Source organism: Brachyhypopomus gauderio, chromosome 17, assembly GCF_052324685.1.
Source record: "Brachyhypopomus gauderio isolate BG-103 chromosome 17, BGAUD_0.2, whole genome shotgun sequence".
In the NCBI taxonomy this organism is placed as follows: domain Eukaryota; kingdom Metazoa; phylum Chordata; class Actinopteri; order Gymnotiformes; family Hypopomidae; genus Brachyhypopomus; species Brachyhypopomus gauderio.
The window spans coordinates 21,963,187-21,983,683 of NC_135227.1; the positions used below are offsets into that span (position 1 = coordinate 21,963,187).

A 20,497-nucleotide genomic window follows, 5' to 3' on the forward strand; every position below is an offset into this window, starting at 1 on the left:
CAACTCAACACCATACAACACAACTCAACACCATACAACACCACACCATACAATACAACTCAACACCATACAACACAACTCAACACCATACAACACCACACCATACAATACAACTCAACACCATACAACACCACACCATACAATCCAACTCAACACTATATAATTCCACACCACACCATACAACACAACTCAACACCATACAACACCACACAACACCATAAAACACTACACAACACCACACCATACAATACCACACCACACCATACAACACAACTCAACACCATACAACACCACACCATACAACACCACACAACACCATAAAACACTACACAACACCACACCATACAATACCACACCACACCATACAACACAACTCAACACCATACAAGACCACACCATACAACACAACTCAACACCATACAACACCACACAACACAACTCAACACCACACCAATGCACCACCACACCATACAACACCACACCATACAACACCACACAATACCATAAAACACTACACAACACCACACCATACAATACCACACCACACCATACAACACAACACACCACCACATCATACCATACACCACACACCATACAGCACAACTCAACACCATGCAACACCACACCATACAACACCACACAACACCATAAAACACTACACAACACCACACCATACAATACCACACCACACAACACAACACACCACCACATCATACCATACACCACACACCATACAGCACAACTCAACACCATACAACACACCACACCATACAACACAACTCAACACCATACAACACACCACACAACACAACTCAACACCATACAACACCACACCACACCATATAACACAACTCAACACCATACAGCACAACTCAACACCATACAACACCACACCACCACACCATACAACACAACTCAACACCATACAACACCACACCACACCATACAACATCACATCACAATAGCAATAGCAAGGGACTTTCACCATGGGAACAAAATGAGGGTGTGTCCAGTCAGACTGTTTTAGCAGGGCCCCTGGAACCACTGAATGTCAGACTGTTTTAGCAGGGCCCCTAGAAGATGACGTTTGTTCTGGGTTGTCTAGACCACCCACAGAACTCCAGTTTTTACTTTGGGCTGCGGGTACAATGTAATAGATGGAGAAACGCTTTCACACTGGGCGTTGGGCTTGTGAAGTGGAACACGTGCTTTTAGCCTCCCACCGCACTGAATCAGAGTGGGCAATACGCATATTGTACGCGTCTGTGTGCATTTGTGTCCTTTTGTGTGTTTCTATGCTTGCTGTGACTATTACATCAGACTGCAAAGCTCTACCCTTCCGGGGAAATAAACGAAGGCACTGACCCGACAACTGGCAGCAAGCTGTAAATCACTAAATATCACCAGACAAGAGCACACAGCTCTGCCCCGTCACTGTGCTCGTAGTGACATGAGAAGTGTGATTGGTGAGGAGTGATCACGCCAGTCTCAGGGAAATTTAACAGAAAATGTGCACAACACAAAACCCCTGACCTCGTCCAAATTAAAGAAACAATAACCAGTGGTCAACCGGTACAAATACGAGACACGTACAGACGGACAAACGACCCTCGGGTGTCGTGTCCTTATAGGCCCCTCCCCCCTGAAGGACAAACACAACGCATGACAACAAACAGGACAACAAACATGTACAAATCACTGCAGATGTTTACTGTTTAATCAAATCTCTGCAGGTATGTTAGTGTTTTTCTTCTCTAAACTGATTTGATTGTCTTCTTGCTCTTGAATCACCATGCGGTGGTCAACTTAATAAAACTGGTGTAAAAGAGAAATCAAAGGACATACGGCATTTTATATGCAGGATAAGAGAAAAGCAACCTGCCTGAATTCTGGTCTCAGTGTGGGTGATGTGGGTGGTGACAATGGTGTGGGTGGTGGTGATGATGGTGTGTGTGGTGATGATGTGGGTGGTGATGGTGTGGGTGGTGGTGATGATGGTGTGGGTGGTGGTGGTGATGGTGATGGTGGTGTGGGTGGTGGTGGTGTGGGTGGTGGTAATGGTGTGGGTGGTGGTAATGGTGTGGGTGGTGGTGATGGTGGTGGTGTGGTGGTGGTGGTGGTATGGGTGGTGGTGATGGTGTGGGTGGTGGTGGTGGTGGTGATGGTGTGGGTTGTGATGATGATTGTGGGGGTGGTGATGATGGTGTGGGTGGTGGTGATGGTGGTGGTATGGGTGGTGGTGATGGTGTGCGTGGTGTGGGTGGTGGTGGTGGTGTGGGTGGTGTAGGTGGTGGTGATGGTGTGGGTGGTGGTGATGGTGGTGGTATGGGTGGTGGTGATGGTGTGGGTGGTGGTGGTGGTGGTGGTGTGGGTGGTGTAGGTGGTGGTGATGGTGTGGGTGGTGGTGGTGGTGGTGTGGGTGGTGGTGGTGTGGGTGGTGGTGATAGTGTGGGTGGTGTGGGTGGTGGTGGTGTGGGTGGTGGTGATGGTGGTGGTATGGGTGGTGGTGATGGTGTGGGTGGTGGTATGGGTGGTGGTGATGGTGTGGGTGGTGTAGGTGGTGGTGATGGTGTGGGTGGTGGTGGTGGTGTGGGTGGTGTGGGTGGTGGTGGTGATGGTGTGGGTTGTGATGATGATTGTGGGGTGGTGATGATGGTGTGGGTGGTGGTGGTGATGGTGTGGGTGGTGGTGATGGTGGTGGTGTGGGTGGTGGTGTAGGTGGTGGTGATGGTGTGGGTGGTGGTGATGGTGTGGGTGGTGTGGGTGGTGGTGATGGTGTGGGTGGTGTAGGTGGTGGTGATGGTGTGGGTGGTGGTGTGGGTGGTGTAGGTGGTGTGGGTGGTGTAGGTGGTGGTGATGGTGTGGGTGGTGGTGTAGGTGGTGGTGTGGGTATGGGTGGTGTAGGTGGTGGTGGTGGTGTGGGTGGTGGTATGGGTGGTGGTGATAGTGTGGGTGGTGTAGGTGATGGTGTGGGTATGGGTGGTGTGGGTGGTGTAGGTGGTGGTGTAGGTGATGGTGTAGGTGATGGTGTGGGTGGTGTAGGTGGTGGTGATGGTGTAGGTGGTGGTGGTGGTGTAGGTGGTGGTGTAGGTGGTGGTGTAGGTGGTGTAGGTGGTGGGTGGTGTAGGTGGTGGTGGGTGGTGTAGGTGGTGGGTGGTGTAGGTGGTGTAGGTGGTGGTGGGTGGTGTAGGTGGTGTAGGTGGTGGTGTAGGTGGTGGTGGGTGGTGTAGGTGGTGGTGGGTGGTGTAGGTGGTGTAGGTGGTGGTGGGTGGTGTGGGTGGTGTAGGTGGTGGTGATGGTGTGGGTGGTGGTGGTGGTGGTGGTGTGGGTGGTGTAGGTGGTGGTGGGTGGTGTAGGTGGTGGTGGGTGGTGTAGGTGGTGGTGGGTGGTGTAGGTGGTGGTGGTGGTGTAGGTGGTGGTGGTGGTGTGGGTGGTGTAAGTGGTGGTGAGGTTCAATATGTGTTACTACAGCTATCACAAAATGAGGCAAGTAAGGAATTCTGCATATGTGGGAGTTTGTACATATTGTTTAAAACATCTTAAAAATGTCGTTTGTCATCTTGTCTCCATCATGTGATGAAACTAATTCAGACGCTCGATGTGTAAATGCCACATCCTTCTGTTCAGACACACATGTAGCTCCAGACATGACAACCTCTCTGAAAAGACCATGCAGCAGAAACACCACATCTAGAAAACAAAGGAATCAAATATAAATGCATTAACATGAATTAACATGAATTAACATTCATCCCATGCAGCGTTGCTCCTGGCCCAGTGTCATAACAGCCTCCCTCCAGTCCTGGGTCTGAAACATGACTTGCACATCAGAGTGATCAGTGAACCGGGCCGTGAGCGTTTGATTAGGTCTGCCGAATCAACCTGCTGCTGAATGTTTACAAACACAAACATTTCTGCACTGACCTCATGTTCATGTGTGTGTATATACTGCACGTTCATTTGTGAACATATACACATATGTATTCCGGTGAGTGTACATATATGCATACAAATTCATGTGTGTGTGTGTACATACTGGATATTTGTGTGTGTGTGTGTGTGTACATATACACATGTATTCATGTGTGATTGTGTGTACATATACGCACTTATATTCATGTGTGTGCATATATATACAAATGTGAGTGTGTGTATTTACATGTAGACATGTAAATATACATGTGTGTGTACATATGGACACATATGATCGTGTGTGTGTACATATGGACACATATGATCGTGTGTGAATATACACACGTGTGTGTGTGTGTGTGTGTGTGTGTGTGTGTGTGTGTGTGTGTGTGTGTGTGTGTGTGTGTGTGTGTGTGTGTGCGTGCACATATGGACAGATATGATTGTGTGTGTGAATAGACACGTGTGAGTGTGTGTGTACAACACTTTCATTATGTATGTATGTGAGCAGGGTTGCAATTACTTACTTTCTGAGGTGTATGCAAACATACTATCGGCGCCCCCCGAACGAAAGGGCGAACGTAAGATGGACACAAATTAAGTATTATATCTCATCGATTTGGCGCCCCCTGTAGTGCAGCGCCCCTATGCGTCGCATACGCTGCATACCCCCTTTTTGCGCCACTGCATGTGAGGTAATAATACTAAATCCTATACGTAAACGATACTGCCAACCCTAATCCCAACCCTAATCCTAACCCTAATCCTAAACCTAATCCCAACCCTAATCCCAACCCTAATCCTCTTACTCAGAAGAGGCTCTCTGGACCATCAGCTCTTACCCAGAATATATACCCACAGTCATTCTAGGCAGTAATCTCTGACAGTGCCGTGGCAACAGAGTGGGTTCTGTGTGAGGCAGTGTGAGGTTTGTGTGTGTGTGTGTGTGTGTGTGTGTGTGTGTGTGTGTGTGTGTCTGAGGAGCCCTCTCACCTCTGGGAGTGAGGAGCACTCTCCCCTCTGGCCTGAACAGACACCACTCAACACGCCTCTCCACCCTGCACACTCCACACCACCTCAAAACCACATCCACGTCAGGTCAAATGGGCCTCTTTGCTGTCTGCAGAGGTATCCATCCTTTCTACACACACACGGTTCACACTGTGCATACACCCACACTGAAGTTATGAAGTCCTGTCTGCTCAGGGGGTCATTCTTTACCCACAAGCCTTCAGAGTGAGGCCACACCTAGGCAGTCTGTGCCCTTCACTGCGTACGGGAACAGGGCGGGTCTTGTTTAGATGGTTTCTTGTGTCCCCCCTACGGTCTGCTCTTCATTACTGTCGACTCTGGCAGTGTGTGTGTGTGTGTGTGTGTGTGTGTGTGTGTGTGTGTGTGTGTGTGTGTGTGTGTGTGTGTGTGTGTGTGTGTGTGTGTTAGTGTTAGTAATCCACAACAGCAGTGTGTGTCATCCTGGTGTGTTTGATTACAACAAAAGATAAAAGTTGAGGATATTTTCATTTGGGTTCTACTGACACTGGACTAGTGCTTGAATTAAAATAAGGTTCAGGGTTAGGGTAATGATTAAGACTAGGGTTAGGGGTTAGGGTAATGATTAAGACAGGGTTTAGGGGTTATGGTTGAGAATAGAACCCTATGGTGTAGGTGGTAGTGGTGATGGTGGTGGTATATGTGGAGGTGATGGAGGTGTAGGTGGAGGTGATGGAGGTGTAGGTGATGATGATGATGTAAGTGGTGGTGGTGGTGGTGGTGGTGTATGTGGAGGTGATGGAGGTGTAGGTGGTGGTGGTGATGATGATGTAGGTGATGGTGGTGGTGATGATGATGTAGGTGGTGGTGGTGGTGATGGTGTATGTGGAGGTTATGGAGGTGTAGGTGGTGGTGGTGATGATGTAGGTGGTGGTGGTGGTGATGGTGTATGTGGAGGTGATGGAGGTGTAGGTGGTGGTGATGATGATGATGTAGGTGGTGGTGGTGGTGATGGTGTATGTGGAGGTGATGGAGGTGTAGGTGGTGGTGATGATGATGATGTAGGTGATGGTGGTGGTGATGATGATGTAGGTGGTGGTGGTGGTGATGGTGTATGTGGAGGTTATGGAGGTGTAGGTGGTGGTGGTGATGATGTAGGTGGTGGTGGTGGTGATGGTGTATGTGGAGGTGATGGAGGTGTAGGTGGTGGTGATGATGATGATGTAGGTGATGGTGGTGGTGATGGTGTATGTGGAGGTGGTGGTGATGATGATGATGTAGGTGGTAGTGGTGGTGTATGTGGAGGTGATGGAGGTGTAGGTGGTGGTGGTGATGATGTAGGTGGTGGTGGTGGTGGTGGTGTATGTGGAGGTGATGGAGGTGTAGGTGGTGGTGATGATGATGTAGGTGGTGGTGGTGGTGATGGTGTATGTGGAGGTGATGGAGGTGTAGGTGGTGGTGGTGATGATGATGTAGGTGGTGGTGGTGGTGATGGTGTATGTGGAGGTGATGGAGGTGTAGGTGGTGGTGGTGATGATGATGATGTAGGTGATGGTGGTGGTGATGGTGTATGTGGAGGTGATGGAGGTGTAGGTGGTGGTGATGATGATGATGTAGGTGGTGGTGGTGGTGATGGTGTATGTGGAGGTGATGGAGGTGTAGGTGGTGGTGATGATGATGATGTAGGTGATGGTGGTGGTGATGGTGTATGTGGAGGTGGTGGTGATGATGATGATGTAGGTGGTAGTGGTGGTGTATGTGGAGGTGATGGAGGTGTAGGTGGTGGTGATGGTGGTGGTGTATGTGGAGGTGATGGAGGTGATGTATATGATGGTGATGATGATGTAGGTGGAGGTGATGGTAGTGTATGTGGAGGTGATGGAGGTGATGTATATGGTGGTGATGATGATGTAGGTGGAGGTGATGGTAGTGTATGTGGAGGTGATGGAGGTGTAGGTGGTGGTGATGGTGGTGGTGTATGTGGAGGTGATGGAGGTGATGTATATGATGGTGATGATGATGATGTAGGTGGAAGTGATGGTAGTGTATGTGGAGGTGATGGAGGTGTATGTGGAGGTGATGGAGGTGTATGTGGAGGTGATGGAGGTGAAGTATATGATGGTGATGATGATGATGTAGGTGGTGATTTGCTGTATATTGCAAATGAACTGGTTGTTCCTTCCATTTATTAGTAACTGGTGATTTGGACATGTGTCCTACTGGTACAACAATATCTGCTGGAAACAGGCAATCTCATGTGTACCTGTTCTACTGATCTTCTCCTGTCTGTCCTTATTGCTAGATGATACATGGGCACACTGTAAAAGTCTTGTTGTATGTTGAATTATTGTTGAGCTCATTTTGTTTTGACCCTGTAGAAGAAGTGCTCCTTCATCTCAAACCACTGTGGTGAGTCTCAAACTCTTACCTTCTTCCAACAGCAGCTGAAGAAAACGTATCTTCCACAGGTCGCCATGATCCAATTCTGCCTCAGATCTGGCCATAAGCAGAAGCTTAGCCCTCTTAGCCCAGACCACACCCTCTTCTGACTCAGACTCCACCTCTCAGATAAGACTCCACCCTCTCTCAGACAGACTCTAAAAGATCCTGTAAACGTTTGAATGTCCACGTCCACCTCTTAAATGTTTCAGTACTTTTTGCACAACTTGCTGTTCTCTAACAATGAGCTTAATGGCAAAATTCAGGTGTTTGATCCATGAATCCACCACTACATGTCCTGGTTCAACTAGAATTGCTATTTAAACAGTTCTCCTCATCATGCTGTTCACATTATGTGGCAGTGGAAGGCCATGACTCAGCAGACAATAAGTCAGCTTCTGAGCAGCACGTCGTTGTCACGCTGTAATTGATGCTCAAGAGCTCATGATAAGTTATTGAGACGTTGGCATTCTTAGTTGGGGTTTACACACCACTCTTGTTGGATTCTGATTCAATAAATTGTTTGAGATGAGGAAATCATCATTGAATGCTTCTACATCAATGCCCTTAAATCTCAAATAGCTCTCACTTAAATCTCAAATATCTCTCACTTAAATCTCAAATATCTCTCACTTTTTGTTAGTAATATATACGTGACAAAACATATCCTGAGATTATAGCCCATGTACCATAATACAATCAGCAAGGGTTGATGGTTTTAGGCACCGTGTTTGACAGAGAAATGGTGCCAGGAGATTCCAGGAAAGTGACCCCCAATTTCTTGGAAAATGACCCCCAAACTCCTGGAAAATGACCCCTAAACTCCTGGCCCTTTTACAACACCTGGAACCCCTTTTAATTTTCTTTCTAAATCAAGCTTGTCCTCTGACTCCTTTCTTACCACCATACTAAGGGTTTCACACATCATGTCTCTCTCTACGGCAACCTGACTTGACCTAATCTATAATTACAATCAGACGATTGCTGTATTGGACCTCATGTGATTTACAGGAAGAAATCCATTTTAATTAAAGGTGCGAACAGTAATGAATTACTATTGAGTTGTACTTTTTGGTTATGATGATATTACATTTCTGTCAGTAAGCAGTGTGGTCAGTGAAACGTGTCTGTGGACAGCACTCTCACAGAGTATCTTAAAGAAGAATTAGATTTAGAGAGTAGTATGTTATAATTAGATTTAGAAAGTAGTATGTTATAATTGGATTTAGAGAGTAGTATGTTATAATTGGATTTAGAGAATAGTATATTTGAGTTAGATTTAGAGAGTAGTGTTTGGAGCAGTGTGTACCACTGCAGTACCTCTTCCATTGCTGTTTAAACCAGACAAGGTTAAATGCCTCGTGCACAGCAGTATTGCGTGTGCTGAAGCAGTCAAGCTGAACACAGATTGGTTCTGGGATGCCAGAAATCGACCGAGTATAAAAATGACATTTTAACTGCTTATTTCTTCACTTCTCTTTAAACTGTAAACTTGTTTTGTTTTAGCATTCCAGTCTTTACACGTCTGCACTACTGAAGATCTACAGCAGACAGCACCACGCAGGGGTGTAGCACCACGCAGGGGTGTAGCAAACAGGGGGTGTGGGGGTGTTGAAACACCCCCACTGGGAACCATGCATCAGTTTAAAAATGTCAGCACTTCTGTTAATCAAGTTACTTCTGTCAGGTGAGACTCTTAAATGGTTAAAGTTTTAACTCCTAGTTCACGAAAATGAAAACATGAGTTTGGTTTATATTCTCTGTGTTGCAGTCATAGTTTGTAGTTTTTTGTTCGCACATTTTCTAAACTTCTTATGCTCTTGGATACGTTAGTTGGTGTTCTTTGGTTAAGTTCCCCATTTCCCTGTTTTGCTGTTGTTTGTCTTTGCTGGTTTCTCTTTGTAGTTTTGTTGTCTGTTGTATCTGGGTTTGTCCTGCTCGGTGCTTCTAGTCTTTCTTAGGTGTTAGTGGTTGCCCTTTACACGTATGATCCTTTTGTATGTCGTGTTTGAGTTCACTTTAGTGTGCTGTTGTTTCTACATTTATATTGTCTACTTTCTACATTCTACATTCATGTTATATTGCAGTTGTCAGTCTTTGTATTTTATAATAATGCCTCAATCCCTCTGTGTTTGGCACGGTTCGGCTACAGGAGACTATTAACTCCCCGGATAATACCCCTAGCTCTCCTTCACACCGTGCCCACACGCAACACGTCTGTCTCCTAACACCACGTTAGGACTTACACATGCAATGTACAATTAAAACAATAAATAATCAATTCTAAAATAAAGTCCTATGAGAACACTGAAGAGTAATACAGTAATTTGCACTTAAAGTCTGTTATTGTAAAGTAATATTCTAGCATTAGTCTCCATCTAGTCCAGGGGTGTCAAACTGAAGGCCAAATGTGGGGCCGCCACGTCCCACAGTTATGTTACCTGTGAAGTCACAACATCTCCACACTGCAGTGTTTCCACATTGATGATGATTTTCCCAATAAGTGTAACTGAGAAATATAAATAACGATCCCAAAATATCCAGGAAGCGAAAACTTGATGCAGATGGAAGGGTGTTTCAAGAAAGATGGGAAAGCGAATACATGTTTGTGCTTCAAGGAGAAAACCCGGTGTGTCTTTTGTGTTATGAAGTGGTTGCGGTTGTGTGCCAAGTTTATGCCAAATGCGGCAAAATTAGGCATCAAGAAAACAGAGAACAAAAAGCCAAACCGTGATGGCAGCAGAATGGGTTCACGACCACAAACCATGCGGCAGGAAACGCAGCTTTGTTGTGACTGAAGAAAACGCCCGCGCTTCAAAGTCTTTTTGAGAGGGAGCGTTTTGGAAGCACAATTCTACAGCTATTTTCACAGTTATTTGATATTTCATGTTTTGAACAAAGTAAATGTGATATCTTTGATGTTATTTTTCTTTATTCACTTGGATAGTTTGATCGTTGATTGATGGAGTAATGTGTGTTTCATAACATAAAACATTTAAAGGATTTATGTTATAATAGAGCAACAAGCAAACATATATTTTTTTACATCTACGCAAATATATATGTAATTTGAATAAGTAATCCATTCAGAGTTATTTAACAATAAGAAGTTACATTTATAAGTTACATATGGCCCTCTGAGGGCAACGATTATGCTGATCTGGCCCACAGTGAAAATGAGTTTGACACCCCTGGTCTAGCACATCTGTTACTGTAAAGTAATATTCTAGTGTCAGACAGTCTCCAACTACAGCGTATGATCATACTGGCCAATATTTTCACTTCTCTGTATTTTGACAAGACCAAGCAGAATACTAACTTCAAATGCACCTTTGCCTATAAGCAGTGGTCTGGTTTATCTGAGACGATTTAATATTTATAAATTAAGTTGTAAATCTATACACTCATTTCAGAGATGGGACCACTTTTCAATAAGGACAAGTCTGGTAACACATTACATCTGACCTAATGTAAACACTGTCTTCATAATCACTCATGGTGACCTGCACTTTGCCTTTACTGGGTTGTTAAAACAAAAGAACGGCTGTCCCTCACACCTGTGTCAACCTAAGACGTTTCCTGCTGGAGCACAGTGGCTGTAATTTTGAATCAGTGCATCTCCACGTCTCACGTGTTTTATGACTAAATTCAACAATCATAGACAATAGATGTGAGTTTGACAATGAAAAAGTCAGATGGGAAAACCCCCTACGTTCAGCAGAATGATGGTGCAGTACACTTCTCCACATCCACGTTAATAATGCACTCACTACAGGAACGAGTGTCCCTGAACATGACATTTAAGTTCTTGTTTGTTTGTGATTGACCAATGTTCTCATCCCCACACTGCACCTCTAGGAGTGAGGAGCACTCTCACATCTGGGAGTGAGGAGCACTCTCACATCTGGGAGTGAGGAGCACTCTCACATCTGGGAGTGAGGAGCACTCTCACATCTGGGAGTGAGGAGCACTCTCACATCTGGGAGTGAGGAGCACTCTCACATCTGGGAGTGAGGAGCACTCACCTCTGGGAGTGAGGAGCACTCACATCTGGGAGTGAGGAGCACTCACCTCTGGGAGTGAGGAGCACTCTCACATCTGGGAGTGAGGAGCACTCTCACATCTGGGAGTGAGGAGCACTCTCACATCTGGGAGTGAGGAGCACTCTCACATCTGGGAGTGAGGAGCACTCACATCTGGGAGTGAGGAGCACTCTCACATCTAGGAGTGAGGAGCACTCTCACATCTAGGAGTGAGGAGCACTCCACTCTCACATCTAGGAGTGAGGAGCACTCTCACATCTGGCCTGAACAGACACTGCTCAACACGCCTCTCTCCACCCTGCACACTCCACCACCTCAAAACCACGTCAGGAGTGTTATCTTGGGAAAGGTCCCTTAAAAATCCCTTAAAAATCAGGTCTAAATAAAGCTGGTTCAAAAGCTTCCATGACAAGCTTCACAGGCAGGGGAGCTCCACCCAACGCTTCTCCACCCATCGCTTCACCACCCACCGCTTCACCGCTCCAACACCCACTGCTGTTATGGCAGAGATGAAGGACAGAGCTGCTGGAGGACTCTGTGTGGGCCACCGGACAACTACAGCAGGTTATCAGGACCAGGATGAAAGGGACAGTTATTGTAGTCACGACTCATATGCTCTTAGAAATGCTCCATCACACACACACACACACACACACACACACACACACACACACAGCCAGCCATATTCAGATAACTGTCCAGGATCCAGAGATGTCCGATTCCTTTGAGAAGCTCTGTCCGCTAAACCCTACTGTAGTTCTCCCTGTAGTGGTGTAGGTGGAGGACATGCTGACCTGGTGGATGAAGACTTGTGCGGTGCGCGGACTGAGCAGCAGGACGGCTCGTCTCAGCGTGTCCCGATAGCGGTTCAGCTCTTCTGTCTTCATGGTGCTGAAGAGCGTGGAGAAGACCTGACTGACGTTCCTGTCCACCTGCTGCAGAGACACGTCCAAACCCATTCGAGACGCCTGATCCAGAAAGCCCCTCAGACCTCGCACATCTGACGGAGAGGAGAGAGGCGGGTCACTACAACACATTCTCGTCTTTGCCTCCAGCAAGAAATTTAGCTTGGTAACAAATCTGAAACATTTAAGAAAATGAACAGATCACGGACGTCATCATACTTTATGTGCTTTTCATCTCAACGCCCTGAAAAGCCACACAAGTTACTAAGAGATGCCAGATGGTGGTTGGAGATGTGCTGATCTCCTTTTGAAACTCTAGACCCGTCTCACACTGGTTCATTTGTCTTTCGGGATAGGCTGACTGGGATTACAGTGTGTAGTGGAGCGGACCAGGTTGAAGGGACGGTTAAAGAGCAGACGTGGGGATGAGGCTCCCGCCCGCCCGTCTGTCACGCCCCCCTCCCCCAGCCCCTCCCCCAGCCCCTCCCCCAGCCGCGTGCAGCGTCACCGTGTGATGGTTTAAATGGCGTGTCGAGGCTTTATGAAGTGCAGCTCCTCGCATGGGCGATAAGATGTTCACATGTTCTGGGGCTGATAAAGGGCAAAGAAACACTTTCAGAACTCAGACTTTGTTTTTTATTTTTGTCATAAGTTACGTTCTGCTATGGATTTAGTTAATTCTTATAACAAGCTGAGTGCCTGGAATGTTGAGGAATACCAGTCCAGAGTTGGACAGCATGCTTTTTGCCTTTGGAACCCTGTTGCTTTACCCGTGTTAATTTACCCGTGTAAATTTAGTTTCATTCTCAAAATTAGCTCAGTTTTGGATCATTTTTGCTGAATCATTGCTGTTATGAATGCACCATTTAGCACTGTGTTATGAAAATGTGGTTCTATTTGAAGGATAACTGAGAACCAGAAGAGAAATAACCGCCTAGCAGCAGTGGCCTGCCCAGAACATCAGAGCCCCGCCCAGAGTAGCTGAGCCCCACCCAGAACAGCAGTGCCCCACCCAGAACAACTGAGTTCACTGTTGTGCCCAGCACAAACTGTGTGAAGCTCTAACACCCAGGGCTGAGGGCATGGCTGGAGTCCTGGCTGGCTGTGCGTCAGACTCAGCCCTCTGTGAACCTCTTGGCTGCATCACTGTTCTGTGTTTTGAGTGTTCTGTTACAGCTGGTGGTTCATTCACCAACCAAAGCGACACACACAGGCAGGCCAACCACACATACAGCTCTGGCAGGGATGTTAATGAAGACAGACACGCCTGGAGTATTAGTAAAATTTCAACTGAGGTTCTTTGAGTTCTTTAGAGACGCCATCAGGCAATACACTTTCATTACTGACACATCAGCTCTGTAAGCATTCTGTGCATCAGTCGAGGCATCAGATCATGTAGAGTCCTGTAACAGACGCAGAGCGTTTGAAATATTGTGACAGCTAGTTTTATCTACTAGCAGGATAGTTTCATATGCTATCACTCCAGATACGGGAGTGTCAGATCTGGTGTTGATTCACTCCAGATAAATGAATGACAGATCTGGTGTTGTTTCACTCCAGATACACGAATGACAGATTTGGTGTTGATTCACTCCAGAGATGTGAGTGACATATCTGGTGTTGTTTTTTCAGTTAGTCCTTGGGGGTAACTTTGAGATAAATACTGCTTATTAGTGTTACCGTGGTGATAGGTGATGCACTCTGGAAAGGGGGAACTGGAATTATTACTGTAATATTCATAAGCAAAATCTTCACTCAGAACATTATTCCAAACCAGTTCTGTTGAAACAAACTTAACCCTGGTGACCTTTCGTGTGAATGTGTGGGAATGTCAGAGGAGGAAGATGTGGGTGAAGGTAGGGTTAATGGTCATCTCTACTTTAACGTTCTTCTAACGTTCACCCTCCTTGAGTAGTTTAGCTTTTTCTGTTGTTTTACCATGACAATCTTATTTTTATCACCACCAGTTACCAGCAAACTACATGAAACATGAAATCAGAGCTTGTGCAAAATTAAATGAACCACAGCTGCACTGGTAAAGTCACTTAAGTAAAAGACGCAGGTGAAACACATGTGAGTGTTCAAGTAATCAATGAAGCAGACCAATCAAATGAGACGTCCTTGTGAAAAGATTTGAGCCACACTAATTAAAAGAGAGAGGAAACCAACCAAACCACTGTGGTGTGAAGCACACAGATCAGCAATGCAGAGGAGAAAGGAGACACCTGAGAACATCAGGATGAAGGTGATGAAGCCCATCAGTCTGGGGAACTCTACAAGAACATCTCCAAAAGACTCCAGCTCCATCCATCCACTGTAGGACAGATCATTTACAAATGGAGGAAACTCAGCATCACCACAACTCTGCCCAGAAGTGGACATCAAAACTCACACCAAGAAGCACCAGAAAAATAACAATTTCAGGTAAAGGCCAAACCCCACACATCACCTCCAGAGAGCTGCAGACGTCTCTCGCAGCATCTTGGATGAATGTACATGTGTCTACAATCAGGCAAAAAATCAATAGACATGGCGTTCATGGGAGAGTTGCTAGAAGGAAGTTTCTGATCTCAAGAAAGAACAAAGTTGCCCATTTAAACTTTGCCAGAGAGCACTGGGACAAACCAGACGCTTTCTGGAAGTTCATTATCTGTACAGATGAGTCCAAAATTTTATTATTTGGCTACAATCACAGATGCCATGTTTGGAGAAAATGCAACACTGCATATAAATGCTTCCAACAGTGAAGTTGGTGGAGATGTGAAGGTCTGGATCTGCTTTTCTGCCTCCAGACCTGGACGACTCCGTATTACCCAGAGAACCATCAATTCTCAAGCCTAACGACAAATCCTTGACTAGAATCTCCTGCAGTCAGTCAGGGAGTTGAAACTGGGATGGAAATGGATTATTCAACAAGACAACGACCCAAAGCAATTCAGCAAAACCACCAAGGAATGGTTTAAGAGAAAGAAGATTTGCACTCTGGATTGGCCCAGTCAAAGTACAGACCTCAGTCCCATTAGAAATGCTGTTGCAAGATCTAACCAGGTGGTACATGCCAGTTCGCCAGCCTCTCAACTGGAGTTCTGCAAGTAGACAAACACCTCTAAAAGCAGATGTGACACTTATTTCTGGTTAGAGAAGACTGTGTATGGCTGCAAAAGGAGAAGCCAGAAGCTACTAGCTAATATATTATATATATATATATATATATATATATATATATATATATATATATATATATATATATATATATATATATATATATATATATATATATATTCTGTGTGTCCCTTATTTTGAAGATTCTGCTTTATTAATAGAGATTTGGTTGTTCATTTAATTTTTAAAAATAATCACCATGTTTGGGTGGTTTGCTAATGTTCAGGCAGCATTGTAGATGGAGTCTGACTGCTCCTCACGCATGGATGTGTCTCTGAAGAGGAAGGGCGTTTCAGCTTCAAAACGAGGTCAAGAGGTCACATCAAGAAACAAAAGATACACTTGAATTATTTAACTACAGGGCTGCAGTCTCCTCTCAGTTACATCAGTACAATTTAACCTGTTTGGAAATAAATGATCAGACGCAGTAAACAGTCTCTGCTGTATTCTGAAAACAAATGATCCCAGATTCACTGGGAGTAATTAGCTACCCTCCCCAAGGCCTCCTGCTCTCTTCTGATGATTGGATGATTATTAATTCCCCTTTGATGATTGGATGGTTATTGGCTTCTCTTCTGCTGATTGGATGATTTTCATTTTTTTTTTATTCTGCCCCACCTTCCACTTCAGAACAGAATCACTACATAATTAGAATTTGAATGGGTCATTCTCTCTCTCTCTCTCTCTCTCTCTCTCTCTCTCTCTCTCTCTCTCACACACACACACACACACACACACACACACACAACCACTACACTGTACTGCTAACTGTATGTAGAAAAGACAGACGTGCTAAAATGCCTCTCACTGTACTACATCAGTATAATCTCTCACTGTAATATATAAGTATGCTCTTTCAAAGTACTTTATGATCATGATATCACCCACTGGTGTAGATGTCTGCTGTAACATCTGCTCAAGAGTAATTGGCCAGTTTCATTTAAGGTAATCTGAGGTGTAGTAATTCTCTCAGTAGTTTCCTAAGCACCAGCACAGAGCTGCATAAACAACTGATTAATACTTTCATGACATGAAGATGTTTGTGCAAATGTAGCATGCAGGTCTGCCCTCACATGTCTGGGAGACACTAGAACTGAACTCATAACAAAAGGCCAGATGAAACCCCCGTGTGATCTGCTAATAACTTCTCGGGGTGTTAAATGTCAGTTAACACTACCAGAATAAGATGGACGAGCAAACACATCAGAACTGAGTTGTTTACAGACGTTCAAAAACATTCACAGATGTTCACAGACGTTCTCTGCGTCATCTGCGTGGTGTCACAGTAGCAGTCAGTGAAACTCTATAGCAGGGTTGCCAACTTTTGACGTTCGCTTGGAGTGAGATTTTAACTTGGAGCCGGTGGCGAGTGTATTTTGTTGAGCGGGGGGGGGGAGGTTGCGAACGTAAAATGGACACAGATTCAGTGTTATATCGCCGGTGGATGGCGCCAGAGCTAGCGAACTAGTAACGTATTGAATCATATATGTGGATCTGAGGTAAATAAACTGGATATCGGAAGTGTGGCGTGAGAGCGTGTGAAAACGGTCAAATGCGTGTGTCTCACGCTCAATGCATGAGAGTTGGCAACCCTGCTATAGCCACATCATTATTCATCAAAAGACGTTCCCCTATTACTCTGGGCATCATGTCAGTCAGTGTCAATGTAATGGTCCAATCAAAATGTTATATTCAGGATTATTTACCATGAAATGTACAAATAGAGCTTGTGTGTTTACCAGTGGCCATATCTTCACTTCATATCTTCATGCTTCACACTGGTCCTGGTACCAGAAAGGTGATGAACTGGGAAGAGGTCAAATCCACACCAGTACCAACAGCCCAGGGTCAAATCCACACCAGTACCAACAGCCCAGGGTCAAATCCACACCAGTACCAACAGCCCAGGGTCAAATCTACACCAGTACCAACAGCCCAGGGTCAAATCCACACCAGTATCAACAGCCCAGGGTCAAATCCACACCAGTACCAACAGCCCAGGGTCAAATCCACACCAGTACCAACAGCCCAGGGTCAAATCCACACCAGTACCAACAGCCCAGGGTCAAATCCACACCAGTACCAACAGCCCAGGGTGAACTCGACACTAGTAACAAAGTTATGGTGGAAAGCCTCTGATCTCCAGATGTAAATGACTTAACGAGGTTGATGGTCCTCACCAGTGACGGCTTAACGATGTTGGTGGTCCTCACCAGTGAAAGCTTCCTCTCATTAAGATTCATTTTTCATCTACCTCTTCAATTATCCCAAAGACAAATTGTGGTGAAAATGTTCCTGGAGTTGGTCAGTGTGTCATAGGTACATCAGTACGGAGCAGAAGTGAGATGAACAGAATAGTAGATCACCTGGAGTGAAGCCGGGTGTGTTTAAGAGCCAAATAACACAATTAAAGGCAAATGTCCAAACACAAGTGTGTTCCAGCAGGTTACACATCTACCAGTAGAGTGGTGAAGTGAAGACACAGAAGTGTTTATAGACCTGCATGTATGATAGAGAATAACTCACATCTTTATCTTATAGCTGTGAGAGGGATGTCGAAACAACATCAAGCCAGTACACAGCGAATGGAAGATATCTGGTCATAGGATCTACAAATGTACATCCAAAGTGGTATGTTGAATGTTCTAATCTTCTACTCTTCTGACTCTACTGAGGAGCATGTATGTGAAGCATCACAGGTTACCTTTGACTGAGATCTTTTTTTTAATGAACAAAATTCCTAACTTATGTACAGGTCCCTTCAAACATATAACAAACCATGGTATAATGTCACCATATAGAACTTCAATTGGTGTTGATATGACAGAAAAGCTACCATATCAAATTCAGTCACATGTTCTTGGCAACTGCAATGTATTTTTGTTTTTGTGCACTCTACAGACAACCAGGCAGATCGTAGCAATCAGTCTAAACCACTGCTCTGAATCTCAGTTCAGCGCTGATCCCTGAACAACTGTGAGGTCTGGTCACACTATAACTCAGTTCAGCGCTGATCCCTGAACCACTGTGAGGTCTGGTCACACTATAACTCACTTCAGCGCTGATCCCTGAACCACTGTGAGGTCTGGTCACACTATAACTCACTTCAGCGCTGATCCCTGAACAACTGTGAGGTCTGGTCACACTATAACTCACTTCAGCGCTGATCCCTGAACCACTGTGAGGTCTGGTCACACTATAACTCAGTTCAGCGCTGATCCCTGAACCACTGTGAGGTCTGGTCACACTATAACTCACTTCAGCGCTGATCCCTGAACCACTGTGAGGTCTGGTCACACTATAACTCACTTCAGCGCTGATCCCTGAACAACTGTGAGGTCTGGTCACACTATAACTCACTTCAGCGCTGATCCCTGAACAACTGTGAGGTCTGGTCACACTATAACTCACTTCAGCGCTGATCCCTGAACCACTGTGAGGTCTGGTCACACTATAACTCACTTCAGCGCTGATCCCTGAACCACTGTGAGGTCTGGTCACACTATAACTCACTTCAGCGCTGATCCCTGAACAACTGTGAGGTCTGGTCACACTGTAACTCACTTCAGCGCTGATCCCTGAACCACTGTGAGGTCTGGTCACACTATAACTCACTTCAGCGCTGATCCCTGAACCACTGTGAGGTCTGGTCACACTATAACTCACTTCAGCGCTGATCCCTGAACAACTGTGAGGTCTGGTCACACTATAACTCACTTCAGCGCTGATCCCTGTTCACACTGTTACTCCGTTTAGTGGTGAGTTCTGCTCACACAGGGCATTGAATACTTCAGTGCTTCAGTGGATAACCACGAATGGAATAATTAGCTTACATTAAATGCATCAAGTCTGGTTGACAGGCTAGTGACATTCTCTCTCTCTCTCTCTCTCTCTCTCTCTCTCCCCATCTCACAGAGCCAATTAAGAATACGTCATCACACTCTTGTTCAAAAAGCATAAAATTATAACAAGAATCTCATCATTACTTCTGCCTAGGAGAATGTGTGCCATGGTTAACACTACTGAGCAGAGAAAACCACAGAGACCAAACTCAGAGATGATAATTCATTTTAAGATATTTTTAAAACTACTAATTAGTCAAAAACATAGTAGAAATTCAACATTATTCTGTCAGGCACTAACATGTACTTTTTCTGTTGACATCTACTATTGTTTGTTCAATGACAGTCAATCAGTTAAAACAAACTTAGTCTATACTACTAACCAAAATGTAACAACATTATAATTTCATCTATAATATAAAAATTAATTAATACATAATTGAACAAAAAACAAAAATAGGCATTTCTGTACAAAATGTGCAAAATTCACAAGAATACTAAACTTGACTAATACTGGACTACACTTGACTAATACTGGACTACACCTGACAAATACTGGACTAAGCTAGACTAATTCTGGACTACACTTGACTAATTCTGGACTACAGTTGACTAATTCTGGACTACAGTTGACTAATACTGGACTAAACTTGACTAATACTGGACTAAATATGATTAATACTGGACTACACCTGACTAATACTGGACTAAATATGACTAATACTGGACTACACCTGACTAATACTGGACTAAGCTAGACTAATACTGGACTACACTTGACTAATACTGGACTACACTTGACTCATATTGGAATACACTTGACTAATACTGGAATACACTTGACTAATACTGGACTACACCTGACTAATACTGGACTAAGCTAGACTAATTCTGGACTACACTTGACTAATACTGGACTACACTTTACTAATACTGTACTACACTTGACTAATACTGGACTAAGCTAGACTAATACTGGACTAAGCTAGACTAATACTGGACTACAGTTGACTAATACTGGACTACACCTGACTAATACTGGACTACACCTGACTAATACTGGACTAAACATGACTAATGCTGGACTAAACATGACTAATACTGGACTAAGCTAGACTAATACTGGACTAAGCTAGACTAATACTGGACTACACCTGACTAATACTGGACTACACCTAACTAATACTGGACTACACTTGACTAA

General features: G+C 44.9%; 1 protein-coding gene across 2 annotated transcripts in view; it reads right to left on the reverse strand.

Annotated features, from left to right (window-relative positions):
• grid1a (glutamate receptor, ionotropic, delta 1a) overlaps window positions 1-20,497 on the reverse strand; it is a 267,052-nt gene that overhangs the window by 90,527 nt on the left and 156,028 nt on the right. Inside the window, exons 1-2 of one of the 2 annotated variants that reach the window (XM_076978702.1) lie at window positions 12,509-12,635; window positions 12,179-12,384 (exon numbers count right to left, since the gene is read on the reverse strand). In XM_076978702.1, coding sequence (XP_076834817.1) covers window positions 12,179-12,343 — 165 coding nt within the window. In that variant the 5' untranslated portion in view covers window positions 12,344-12,384; window positions 12,509-12,635. Of the gene's footprint in view, window positions 1-12,178; window positions 12,385-12,508; window positions 12,636-20,497 lie in introns of those variants that run through there. The other variant, XM_076978701.1, reaches the window with a different exon arrangement.